Below are 13,446 nucleotides of genomic sequence, written 5' to 3' on the forward strand. Positions count from 1 at the left end.
AAACTAAAACTTCACCTCAACATGAGACAGAAATTCTTTACATTGGGGGTGGCAGAGAACTGGAACAGGCAGCCCAGGGAAGCCATGGAGTCTCCTTCCCTGGAGACACTCAAAACCAACGTGGGTGCGTTCCTGTGTAACCTGCTGTAGCTGACCCTGCCTCGGTGATCTCCAGATGTCCCTGCCAACCCCAAGGACTCTGTGGTTCTGCGATCCCCCAGCCCAGGCCCTCACTCTGTGGGCACTCAGGTGTGCCCTGAGGGGCAGCAGGGCAGGAGTGTGAAGCCTGGGGGGAACCCACAGCAGGTGGGGGGCGCTGGCCATGTGGGACATCCAGGCTCAGGGCCCTGGGAAGCAAGGCTGACAGGGGGTGAGGAGAAAGGGGCAGCAGCAGCTCTGCATGGGGCAGATGCACGTGGCCCACCTGCTGAAGCCTCTGTCCCTGTGGTGTCTGAGGCACAAGCCTCAATTACACCTTTCCCACAGCCGGGGCGTGTATGGTGCCGCTCCTCCATGCGTGCCTGAGATCCAGGTGTCTCTGTGAGGTGTGCTGGAATTGCCTCCTAGTCATCGGTTTGTGCAGGCTGGCAGGAATTGCCTCATGGATTTGGCATGAGCCTAACTGGAAAAGGCTTGAGAAAAGCATGTGCTCACTTCTCAATCCCTTCAGTGTCTTGATTACTTAATGTACATGTTAATGGGACCTGTTCTGTGTGGCTGTTATTTATCAAGGCACTTCTGTGCCACGAGTCTCTTTTAAGGGCATGTAACCTCCTGCCAACATCCAGAGCACAGAAAAGACTATTGAGGACACAGCCCAACATACAGGAAAGGATTCAGTTCAAACCTGGGTCACTGATGTGGGATGGGAGTACAATTGCTGACAAGCAGTATACTGGAATCCCCTCACTCACTTACTCCCAAATCTGATTTGCAGAAAAACGTAGAATCACAGAATGGTTTGGATTGGAAGGGACCTTTAAGATCACCTCGTTCCAATCCCCTGCCATGGGCAGGGAGACCTCCCTCTAGCCCAGGTTGCTCAAATCCCCATCCAGCCTGGCCTTGAACACTGCCAGGGATAGGGCATCCACAATTTCCCTGGGCAACCTGTTCCAGTGTCTCACCACCCTCAGAATAAAGAATTTCTTCATAATATCCTATGTAAACATCCTTTTCAGTTTAAAACTATTCCCCCTTGTCCTGTCACTGTCACTATATGCCCTTGTAAAAACTCCATCGTTCTTGTGGGGTCCCTCCAGGTACTGGAAGGCTGCAATTATGTCACCTTGGAGCCTTTTCTTTTTCAGCTTGAACAATCCCAATTCTCTTAGCCTTTCTTCATAGGAGAGGTGGTCCATCCTGCTAATAATCTATAGTTTAGGAATGAATTCCAGAACCAGTATGTCAGGTAAAAGAGGGTTAAAGCCTTTTGGTATCAATGTGCTTTCCACTCAAAAAGCTGTGAAAATTGTAGCAGAGGCAGGATGTTCCTGCTGAGCATTAAAATCTAGATTAAACTGAGATTATATAATTGTTACATCTGAAAGTATATATCAGTGGCATTTACTACAGAGAGGAGGTTTTTGCCTGCCAAATACATTGGATCTTGAAAGTATGTGGTTTCAGATCAGTGAAGGTTTCAGATACTTAATTCTTGTGACATTTTCTACTTCTTTACTTACTTTCACAATCACATTTTTCTGGGGGGAACTCTTGTTAAACATTTATGAAAATCAGTGTAATTACTCATTCTGAAATATGAACATATCTTCCTCAGAATACTTTGGGATATTTAAGGTTCTCTGGCTGTATTTTAAAATAACTTCTAGATTCTTAAATACCTTTTAAAATCTAGCAATGGGTTCTTTTGGGCTTAGGAAGACAGATTTGGTGCATTCTTAAAAAGAATTATCCAGAGAAAACAAATAGTCCTATTATCCTGAAATGAGCAGGGACATTGTCAACTCAATCAGTTCACCAACCTGTCCAAGCTGACCTTAAATGTTTCCAGGGATGGGATATCTACTATTTCTCTGGGCAACATATGCCAGGGTTTTATCACCCTCATTGTAGACAACTTCTTCCTTATATTTAATCTAAAACAACCCCCATTCCATTTAAAACCATTAGCCCTTGTCCTGTTACAACAGACCCTGCTAAACTCTTTGTCCCTCATCTTCCTTGTAGCCCCCTTGGAATGCTGCTCTAAGGTCTTCTCCAGGCTGGGCAATCCATTCTCTCAGCCTGTCTTTATAGGAGAAGTGCTCCAGCCCCCTGAGCAGCTTTGTGGCCTCCTCTGGACTCACTGCAGCAGGTCCATGTTGGGAGCCCAGAGCTGATGCAGCCCTGCAGGTGGGCTCTCACCAGAGAGGAGCAGAGGGGCAGAATCCCCTCCCTCTCCCCTCTGCCCACGCTGCTTTGGAGGCAGCCCAGGGCACGTTTGTGTCTCTGGGCTGTGAGTGCCCATGGCTGGGTCATGTCCAGCCTCTCATCCAGCAGCACCCCCAGGCCCTTCTCCCCAGGGCTGCTCTCCATCTGTCCATCCCCCAGCCTGTGCTGGTACTGGGGTTGCCCCAACCCAGGCGCAGCACCTTGCCCTGGTCTGGTTGAACCCCATGAGGTTCCCATGGGGCCACTTGCTGATACCTGTGGATGGCATCCCTTCCCTCAGGTGTGGCAGCTGCAACACTCAGCTGGGTGTCACTGGCAAATTTGCTGTAGGTGCACTCCATCCCTTTGTCTGTGTCATTGACGAAGATATGAAATAACACAGGCTCCAATAGGGATCCCTGAGTGATATCACTTGTCACAGATGTCCATTGGGACTCTGAGTCACTGACCACCACCCTCTGAATGTGACTGTCCAACCAATTCCTTATCCACCTAGCAGTCTACCCATCAAATCCATCCCTCTCCAGTTTGGAGACAAGGATGTTGTGGGGTGCCATGTTAAATCCAGATAAAAAACATCTGTAGCTCCTCCTTTCCCCACTGATGGAATCAGCCCATCATAGAAGGCCACTGGGTAGGTCGGACAGGACTCGCTCTTGGTGAAGCTGTGTTGGCTTCCAGGATCTTTTCCCACTTTGCTCTGCACTAGCCATAGAACACACAATGCTTTGCCTAGTAGTACCAGAGTATTGTGGAGCTGATATGTGATATATTAATTTCAGTTGTCCCTCTAGAAAGGATGAGTATAAAGCTTCATGAGTCACTGCAGTTTCACCTGTGCACTAAAACAGCACTCAGTCTTAAATTCTGCAGCATAAGCTTATCTGTGCTTTCTACACAGGGAGAAACACACGTGGATGTGAACAATGCTTATCTAGAGAAAAGCTAACAGACATATCTAGGCTGGTTTCTCTCATGTGTTACCTCCTCTCATGTGTTACCTGAAAATGCCTTTTCTCTGTTCTTTGGATATTTGTGTTCAATCACTTAAATATTATTAGCTGCTCTATGTTCAATTGCACTCAGATGGCATAGCAAAACCTAATTTCTGCTGGTGCAGATAACATAAACTCTTCTATATTTCAAGATACATTTTTTTCTTTCCGCAGTAGAATCCAAGGAGTTCCTTCTCATGAGCTGTGTTTGGCCTGCAAGCTAAGAAGCAGGAGGTGAGGTGAAAGACACCACCACAGGTATTCTGTTAAAAACAATGTCCCTTTAAATTTATGTTTGCATGCACTGGAGTGATTTCTATTCTAATCACTGGAGTGATTCCTATTTCTAAATCACTGGAGTGATTTCTGTTCTGTCCTGAAGAGGTGGATCGAAAGTGTTGCATAGTGACATAAGTTTGTTCAGTTGTATCAATCTGACTCTAGCTTGATCACCACAGGATGTTTTCTCTTCCCAATAAAAATGTATTTGGGCAGCTCATCCATGATAGAGGAGACACATGAAATCATCATCATCATCATCATGGTCAATTTGTTATAGAAATATGAAATCTTACCATTGGTAGCTCAGCACACATAATTTAAGATAGTTTTCCATTTTGAATTGCTAAATTCATCCTTTCAGCTTCTGTACTGGTAGACAACCATGATCTTCTGTGGCTGGAATTTCTGCTGGCTGCTGAAATTCCATTCTGAAGTTAGTTATTCTGCATTGAAGCTACTTATTTCTTGATGTGATGGTTTTATCTGTGAGGCAACAGGAAGAGTACACGTTCCTCACCTCAGGGGTTTTGCTCCTGTACTAAAATGCCTCTTGTCATCACGTAACAGCACTTACACAAGAACTCTGAGTACCCAGCACCACTGAAAAACTGCCCCCTCCTATACTTCTGTACAAATGGATGTTTCTTACCACCTGCAGCAAAAAGTGTTATTAATCTTTTTTCTAGTTTAAGGGAGGAAGGCATGGCTCCACTAAGTGGCAGCAGTAAGCATCATTACTGCCACCTTGCTGAATTATTTTTATATTTGTGAGAGATTTAATATAAGCTGGTGCTCATGTTACAATAATATTTATTCCTCTTTTTCCTCAGAGGCTTTGATTTCATCATTTCTAAGACAGATGAATAAACTTGTGCTTAAGGAATCTACCAGTAACCTTTTCAAATACTCTCACAGGTTCATGTTTTGCAGAAATTCTCTTTTGGTTATGAATTTTACATATGTTATTATAATATTAACTTAGCTGTTGAAAAACACATCATATGGGCCTCCACGCACTACATTGGGTGCTCCACAGATCAATTCCACAGCTTCTCTGCAGTGGCCAGGCAGTCCCAAACACAAATTCACCTTTTACAAAGTTGGTAGACTGTATTTTACAAAATCCAAGATGCATCACTACTTATTTTATGGCTGTGTCCAGACCACAAACTGTTTCAGTTTGTACATTTGGAGGACATTGCTGAAGCACAATGATGGTGTTCAAAAGTCATGTCAGGGGCTTTACATACTGTAGAAGTAGGGGTTAAACTCTAAGGTCCCAGTTCTGCTAATCAATGCACATATCACTAATGCTGTTAACTTCCATGCCTAAAGCAGGGAAGCTTATTTTCCATTTCCAAAGATGCCAAAGCTGTCAGTAAACATATCCCCACACACTGCAAGTATAATCTTATATAGCAATCTCTATTACTAATTTCAGTCATTCTTGAAAAGTCACTGATCGTACTTCAGTACCAATACATATCTTACAGGTACTGAAGTCAAATCACAGCTTGTAACAAAGTTCCTAAGCAGATTCCTGTGCTGCCCCAGCTGCATTTCTGAAAAGCTGTTACCTAAACATGATGACTGATGTGGCATGCTGGTAGGGAACCTGTATTGCTTTGTCTACAGACTAAAGCACATGAAGTGCTGAAAACAGAAAAACTGGAGCATGTGCAGTTTATTTTTGTATGCTGGTTTGATCTTGGAAAACCAGCATTAGGAAATCACATCCAACAACACTTTTACAGTTTTTGTCTGTGGTCCATTTTGAAACTGGCTGGACACATTTTCAGTGTCACACTGCAGAGTATTTACAGAATTACTTTTTCCTCCCAACTGTAAGTGGGAAACAAAGATAACCCAAACCAGTCTTCTAGTTTCATATTGAAAAAAATCAAAAATTAAAATGTTCCTGAAGTGTATTACTCTTCACAAAAAGAAGGGCAAGTTACCTCAGTGTTACTATTGCTTATGACTGGCACAGAAAACTCCCCCATGCAGCCCCATTATTTTCATGTACCACAGAACTTAATTAATTATATTAAATCCTACATGCCAGAAGTTCAGGGAAAGAAAACCCCATTACTTGCACTGTTTGTGTGTTCCAGTGACTTCTATTCTATCCAATCTCAAAGAGCTGTAACACAGCATAGTGGGGATGAGCTTCATTTACACCTCAGTTAAAACAATATAAATCTGCCTTACTTCAAAGCATAATACAAATAAGAACCAGGGCTTGTATTTCAGGTAGAATAATACAGTGGATATTTTTCTTCTAAATTTAGTTTCAAAAGAGTAGGAACTAAACACAGCCACACATGCTTCATCTTGATTGATCCATGAAAGATATTTTCAGTCAAAAATGATTTTCAAGTTTACCAGAATTAAATTTAAAAAATAGTAAAAGAGTGTCCTTGCAGCTCAAGGAGGATTTATGATTAAAGGAGACACAGCAGATGCTTTGTGCCTTTGCTCTCTTTGGCCTCTTGTACACAGATGAACAACAGGCTGCATGTGGATTTATTGTCTTTTGTAGAAAAAACTATGACACTGCCACCACAAGGCAGGAAAAGATTGTTATTGTTATTTTAATATCCTACAGAAGTATTACAGATTTGTTATCATGCCAAGAAAGATGCTGGATATACCCATGGAGGCATCACTTGGACTGCTCTATTTTATCTGAAATTCAGTTATTTATCATAGAATCATAGAATGTTAAGGGGTTGGAGTAGACCCTAAAGACTGACTGGTCCCAACCCTCTCTGCCAGGGCAGGAACACCTCCCACTAGACCAGATTTCTTAAGACTGTATCCAACTTGGCTTTGAATGGGTTCATAGTATCCATGGGTTCCCAGATTTTGAATGGAATCATGGAATGGGTTCTGGTAAAAGGCAACGTTCCAGCCACATACACAGATCACTGCTGCAGAATCTGACACCTCTGATGCACCCCAATGATCATCTGCTCATCTCGCTGCTTTTTAATCAATATGGATTTTCCCTTCCTTTAGATGTGAGCAATGCATAGAAATCCAGCTTAGTGCCAAAATGCCCTCTCTCTCACTTCTTCCTCACACCCGTGCACAATCACACACACAGGATATGAATAAAGGCTGAGCTATGACACCTGGATTTCTAGAGCATATGCCTGGGTGGGTGCTGCTCTTGCCACCAGCACCACCATCCCTGCTGAAGGAGAGCCAGCACTGGGCCTCGTGGACCTGTGCTCCTCCATATGGAGTGAAATGCAGTGCTGGCTCCAGAGGAGCTCTCAGGAGTTCTCAGAGTCACACAGGTTCACACTTGTTACTGATTTACCTTGTGCAAGATATGCTTACCACTTCTGTTGGAGTACCTTCCATGGATTTATATTATTCCCTATAGAAACAGTGCCTCATATTTAAGCTTTCCCATCCTTCCTATAGTACCACAATCCCTCATGGGGTGCCATTTATGTAAGAAAACAGGTATGGTGAGGAAGGTGTCTGCTGACAGTGTATCTGAGGCGTGGTAATCTATCCTGGAATGTGTTAATGAAACACGCCAGAGATATTACAGTGACGAGCAGGAGATAAATGGGTGTGACATACTGAGATGCTGGGGCACCTTGCTGTGTATTTGCTGTCAACACAGTGCAGACCCAGCATATGCTATTAAGAAATCATCCTTGCAGTTGCATTTCATCCCTATAATGCAATAATTATACTTAGAAGCAAGGGATGTGTAAGTAGCACACACACTGCTTTTGTCCCTCTGTTTGACCAGACTTCTCCTATAGCGAGGAATAAGCTCCCATGCTCTCAAGGCAGGACAGCATAGAGGCTCTGGTCATACAAACCTATGTAGAGAACCCCAAGTTTTAGACACGTGCCCTGAAAAATTGATTAAAAGCGGTGGAAGGGCCTGAATACAATAGTGGGAAAGGACATGATCCTGAAACTGCAATTTCTGAAATTAGTGGGCTTTGACAATGCCAGTTTCCACCCTCTATGAAATAGTTTATTTGTAATAGACAGTCCACACAATGCCATAACAAAGTGATTTTATTGACATTCCTCCATAGTGATATGGTTGAATAGAAAGCACAGCCTGAGTATCATGTGACATTTTTCTGTCAATAAAAGCAAAATCAGTCCAATAATGAGGACCTTTCCTGCCACTGACTTTATGTAGTCTTTAACAAAAACCGTAACAGACATTTCCGTTAGATAAATCGGAAGCTGCAGGGAATTTGGCTAATGGTACAATATTTACTATACCTAGTATCTACTATCTACAGGAATCTGTTTTTCTACTGGAACAAAAGAACTACATGACTCACTAGTGAGAAAGTAACAATCCAATCTTTTGGACCTTGTGATAACTGGAAAACCTATCCCAGATTTAGTGTATTGCAGTAGTTTTATCTTTTCAAAATGAACACTGAGGTACAGCAAGAATAATAAAAAAGCACCCCATTTGCTGTAGAAAGATCTGTTGGTCTGCATTTGACTGAAAGCGTTTAATCTTGACTGGGAATCCCTATTAATATTACTATGGAGACAGGGCAAATATCATTTCAATAGAAATTAAACAGATCTCCAGTCAAATTTTTTCTTCTGAAATTCCATGGACTGTCAAAGGATTAACAGTGAAGGACGAGTTTAACCTGTCCCCTGTCCATTTATATTTTAGCCTCTTTCAGTTTTGATTTTCATGTTCAAATTCAGTATCCTATTGTTTCCAACTAGAGGTATGTCAACTCTTTGTTACAGTGAAACTCGAACAACAAAACACAATCCCAACAAATACTCCCCTCCCCACAGGCCATCTCTCAGACTAGAGTACAAGCTCAAACCTCAGATACAGTTCATTCAAAAGTTCATGGGCACTTGAGCAAACTGGGTGTAAAAATTCCCCTGTGTCAGACCTGTACAAAACTCATGATTTCTCCATTAGACGTTAGATGTAGTTTGGACCACTCACTTCTTGCCTTGTGATAGCCATGGACCTCTCTGGAACATAAAAGTCAAGTTTTGAATATGCACAGACTGAAACTGAACACTTATGTAACTTACTGCAGACTGAAGTGACAGCATTTATAATGTTTAGACCTGACGCTGTTAACACTAAGATACAGATGTTTGTACTGGATCAAATCCTGCATTGCTCATGAGGTTGAACAGTCAGTGAGACTAGTTCAAGCTGGAAGACCTACTGATGATTTGAAATGCCTACTTCCATTCTCTTATCTCCAGATTAATGCTAACAGGATTTCAAAACCAGAAATACCCCCTTCCCTCCCTTTACCATCATGACAATAATTTTCAAAAATGTATGGGCCCTCTGAAACCATTGCCAGTATTCATTGCTCCAATCAAAAACTAGAATTCATGAAAGCTGTCAGATTGGCTTTTCCATTTTCGCTCGCATTTTAAAAATCTAATGATGTTGATATTGTATCCTAATCTAGCCACCACCAGGTAGAAGAGCCGAAAAGATTATTTCACTGTAAATCTGCTCTATGGAATATCTTCTAGTCTTTCCTGTGGGAAACAATGAAACCAGACTTTCTGTAATCAGCCGTCAGTGTTTTACAAATGAAGATGCAGACCTGGGGAGTAACAGCACTTGAATCAACAGATGAACTAGGAAGGGTATGTCTTGCATATGCACCACAACAGCAACAAAGTCAATTAATTGCATAATGGGCAGGTTAAATAACAGGCTGAGGGAGGTAGGTTCCTCCCTCTCTCCTGTGAGCACCATTCACTGCCTCACTCTGACTCTGCAGATGCACGGCTTCCCCCTCACTCCAGGCTGAGACTGGATTCTGCCCATGGCATGACACAAGGAACGGAGAAACACTGTGAAACGCTGATCTGGATAGCAGAAAGATAATGTAGGAGTTTGAAAACCTATTGGGGCAGGGCATTTGGGAAGAGAGAGGGATAGGCCTGGAATGGCAGAATCCAGGAAAAGCCACACATGGCATTTTCTTTCACTTTGCTTTATGAAAACAGTCAACCATCTCTATTCCTGGCCTTAGATCAAAAAAACTTTCAAGAAAATCTGCATGACTTTGTCAACTTAGAAAGCAGCTTTTAAAAAATATTAGGCTGTGTGCTTGAAAGACAACTTGGATCAAGGATTTTGATGGGAAGTAGCTGGCTATGCTCTGTGTTTCCCAGAGGAGCAACACACAAGGTGCTTGAGATGGCATCTGCCAAACATAATCTAGTTTAGTGTGTGATGAGTGCCAGAAAGTGTTGTGAAGAAGAATTTCAGGAGAAAGCCTTCTGTATTTCATTTAGTGGAGCTTGATGCTGTCTCTGAAATACAAACATCTTTTATTATGCTACAAAAAATAGTTTCACTTTTTTGTAATAAAATATAGATTTAAAATACTTAAAAAAATTTAACTATACAGTGTTTTAAAGATTGATTTTTTCCCCCACTTTCTTACTATGTTATTGAGACAGCTCTTTATTTTCCTTGGCCAAACATGGACCAACCAGTTGGATGCTTCTCTTTCTTCCAATGTTGGAAGACATCCAACATTTGACATAGTACAGGTAACTTTATAACATCATCAGGAATAAATTAGGAACCATACAAGAATCACTGGATTTGAGGGCCCAGAGGTGAAGAGGCAGGAATTACATACATTGGAAGATTTCATGTTCCTGGTGTGACTTGTCCTGATGAAATTCATGTGCACATGACAGATGCTCTGAGAAAAACATTAATTTTTCCATCTCTCCTGTGCAGTGAGCTGGTCACATAGAATCAATGCCTGAGAGCTCATTTATGGAAACACTAAACATCATTTTCAGTGTGGGGTACAATGAAGCTGGCCTGTAGCTGCAGCCTCTGTTTGCAACTGTAATATTAAACAACAACATATTAAAACATAGATTCTCAGTAAAAGCCATACAGTAAATTAGCATAAAAGTTGCTGAAATGCCACAGAAATCGAATGAAGGGGCAATTTAAGTATTTCAGATTTTAATGTACCAGTAATAAAAAAAAAAAATTAAAAAAATTTCTTTGCTTAGAAATATATTTTTGCGTCCATAACCTTTCAAATACCTACTGACCTAAGAATAAAAGCAGGAGAAAGATCTAAAACTCTCAGAACACAATTTTTCAAATGTGATAAGGTTCTATATAACCACCATAAAAATATGCGAGAATGCAGAGTCCAATTTTTTTTCCTCTGGAGAAAAAACTTAAGATGAAATGGCTGTGTTAGATCTTGAAATGGTCTCCTGATTTTACAGTGATCTAAAGCATAACTAACACAAAACTACCAGTAACAAGTGCTCAAGGGGGTGTTGTACTTCATACAAGCTGCTGAACACTATGATGTTACCTTCTCATGTACCTTCACAAATCTGTCACTTTGCATTTCTTGCATCCTTTAACATATTTAGTGTCAGAAGATACTTTGTATTTCCATTTCCCAGTTAAGACAAACACTTTCAATCTGAGATTAGTTTTGGAAAACAAGGGCAGCAAAGATTAATAACTAGAATGTAATCAGAGCAGTAGTTTGACGGTAACAGCCTCAGCAAAATCCATCCAAAGACAAGCCTACTGCTGTTTTCTTTTTTTCCCCCCAGATTCAGAGTTGGAAAGTACACCAAACTGAAGAGGGTTATGTCTGCAGTAACAAGAGCAAGATCTTTAGTTTAGTGGTACTTAGAATCACTGGAGGGCCTTTGGGCTTCCTCCAAGAGGATGTACACCAAAATCTTAACACCCAGAGAGTTACAGTTCCCTTCATACCTGACAAACACCTTCATTCACTGCAGCTTCTCATTTGACAGACCCCAGACAAAAACATTCTGTCTACAACCAATCACTCTTGAGGATATGGACTATTCCACTGAACAAGAAAAGAGAAACAACAGAACTGACAACCGCCCCCAGCAACCATGGGTTAGCCCAACCTAGCAAAGTAAATTGCTTCTGACACAGGGGATGGGATTGTCTAGACTTGTCATTTGGAAACAAACATTTTAAACATCAGAAAACAAAGATCTGGTAAACAGAACCCAAGGGTATTCATAAGAGTAGAACATTCTTCTTACTTCCCCTTTTCCTTGTCATATACAATACTAAGGTAAGGGAGCCTTGTCCTTTATGCTACATAATAAAACATCCTTCTTGAGTGTGCACAACCTTGTGCTTCTTGTGTGGTAAACATTACAATGGAGATGCCCCTCCCGATAGCTCTGAAGTGCGAGTTCTCTCCAGTACTGGCAAGCAACAATCATAACAATCGCCGTTATGCTTTGCATTGCATTACAGGTTGGTGGTGGTTTTTTTTTACTTTTTGAAGGTCTTATCTGCACCATGTATCTGGGCCAGTTCCAGCTGATACAACTGATGTGGATCATGAGTTCATATATAAAAATTTCAGTTTTGCTCATAGGTGTCTTTCAGATGGACAATACATACAGGGAAAATAGGGATGGATGTTGATATATTTGACCAGCTCCTAGTACTGGATTCAACGATTAAGAAGTATGATGGGCTATGAATTGATTTAGAAGATATGGGTATATAAAAGCTTGGAATGCTTGATGAAGAGTTTTTTTTTTATTTTTTAATCAACGTAGCTGGAAGTAAACATTTATTAACATTTGGTCAAGTGTAGTGTAACTTGCATTTGTATTTTCATTGTTATTAATGGAGGTATGTAGAGATATACAGAAACCTTGAGACAGTTGTTTTTCTATTGCATACAGACTAGCAGTCCATTGGAAACAGAGGATGAAAGCATGAAGGTTAGATCATAGAGGGTGGCAGTTCTTCATGCACGGCTTTTGTTAATCTTGATTTTTGTTTTGTTTTCAAAAATAAAAACATGGGAAACCAAGATCAAATGATGGTGGACAGGAAAGATGACATCATCAGCCATAAAAACACCAGAAGTGCCTGAACCCCCTCATTCAAGTCCAAAGGTGCTAGTTTCTTCAACAGCTGTCAGCAGCTTTTCATACAGCATAGAATATGAGGGGTAAGGTGGAAGATCCAAACGGTTGAAACATGTGTGTGCCCTGCAAAAGGAAAATATGCTACATGTTAGGCTGAATCTTAGAAACTTGAGAAAATAAGAATTGAGAAAACTAGTTTCTACTGAGACTCAAGACATTCAAGTTCACTCAAAGTAAAACTTTTTAATTCCATCAAAATATGAGGTACTGAAATGTATGTGCATATACATTTCAGTATAGAATATGTTATATAGAAGACACAAGCTAAATATCAACATAACATCTGATATTCCTCCTTCGGATGTTACAGGGATCTTGTAGGATCTTGACGGAGAAGAATGCTGGAGGGAGGTCACTGAGGAGCTGGGATTTAGGGCCTGATAGAGAAGTTCATTACTATAATTTTGGTTGCTTCAAGATTTTTTAACAAAATGGCACTCATCTGTACATCCAACATGAGCTGTCAATAAGCTTTGCAGCAGTGGACAAACACAACGTGATGGAATACAGTGACAGAATGGGCTGAGCGTGTGTTTGCAGTGAGGCAGGCCTGACTGCTAAAAGACCATTCAGGGATCTGCTAACTGAGGAAGGAAGGCTGCTGAAAATATTCAGCAAGTCAGCTGTTGGCCATCTGCTGCAAGTCTGGCCTTTAAATGTTATTTATTTGTAGTACCCAAGACAAAAGCAAAATATTCTGTGCAGAGCAAGCTGCAAACTTGATGACCATCTCTTTCCCCAGTTTTACCATTACATTTACCTAACCTTCTATTTACATTGG

At 41.2% G+C, this 13,446-nt stretch overlaps 1 protein-coding gene across 7 annotated transcripts in view; it reads right to left on the minus strand.

Annotated features, from left to right (window-relative positions):
* Positions 1-7,652: 7,652 nt before the first annotated feature.
* The window catches only part of HECW1 (HECT, C2 and WW domain containing E3 ubiquitin protein ligase 1), a 252,277-nt gene continuing 246,483 nt past the window's right edge, over positions 7,653-13,446 (minus strand). For all 7 annotated transcript variants that reach the window (XM_058038828.1, XM_058038988.1, XM_058038656.1 and 4 more), the window contains one exon: positions 7,653-12,728. In XM_058038828.1, the coding sequence (XP_057894811.1) occupies positions 12,617-12,728 (112 nt within the window). In that variant the 3' untranslated portion in view covers positions 7,653-12,616. The remainder of the gene's footprint in view (positions 12,729-13,446) is intronic.

Source organism: Melospiza georgiana, chromosome 1 (assembly GCF_028018845.1).
Source record: "Melospiza georgiana isolate bMelGeo1 chromosome 1, bMelGeo1.pri, whole genome shotgun sequence".
Lineage (NCBI taxonomy): Eukaryota > Metazoa > Chordata > Aves > Passeriformes > Passerellidae > Melospiza > Melospiza georgiana.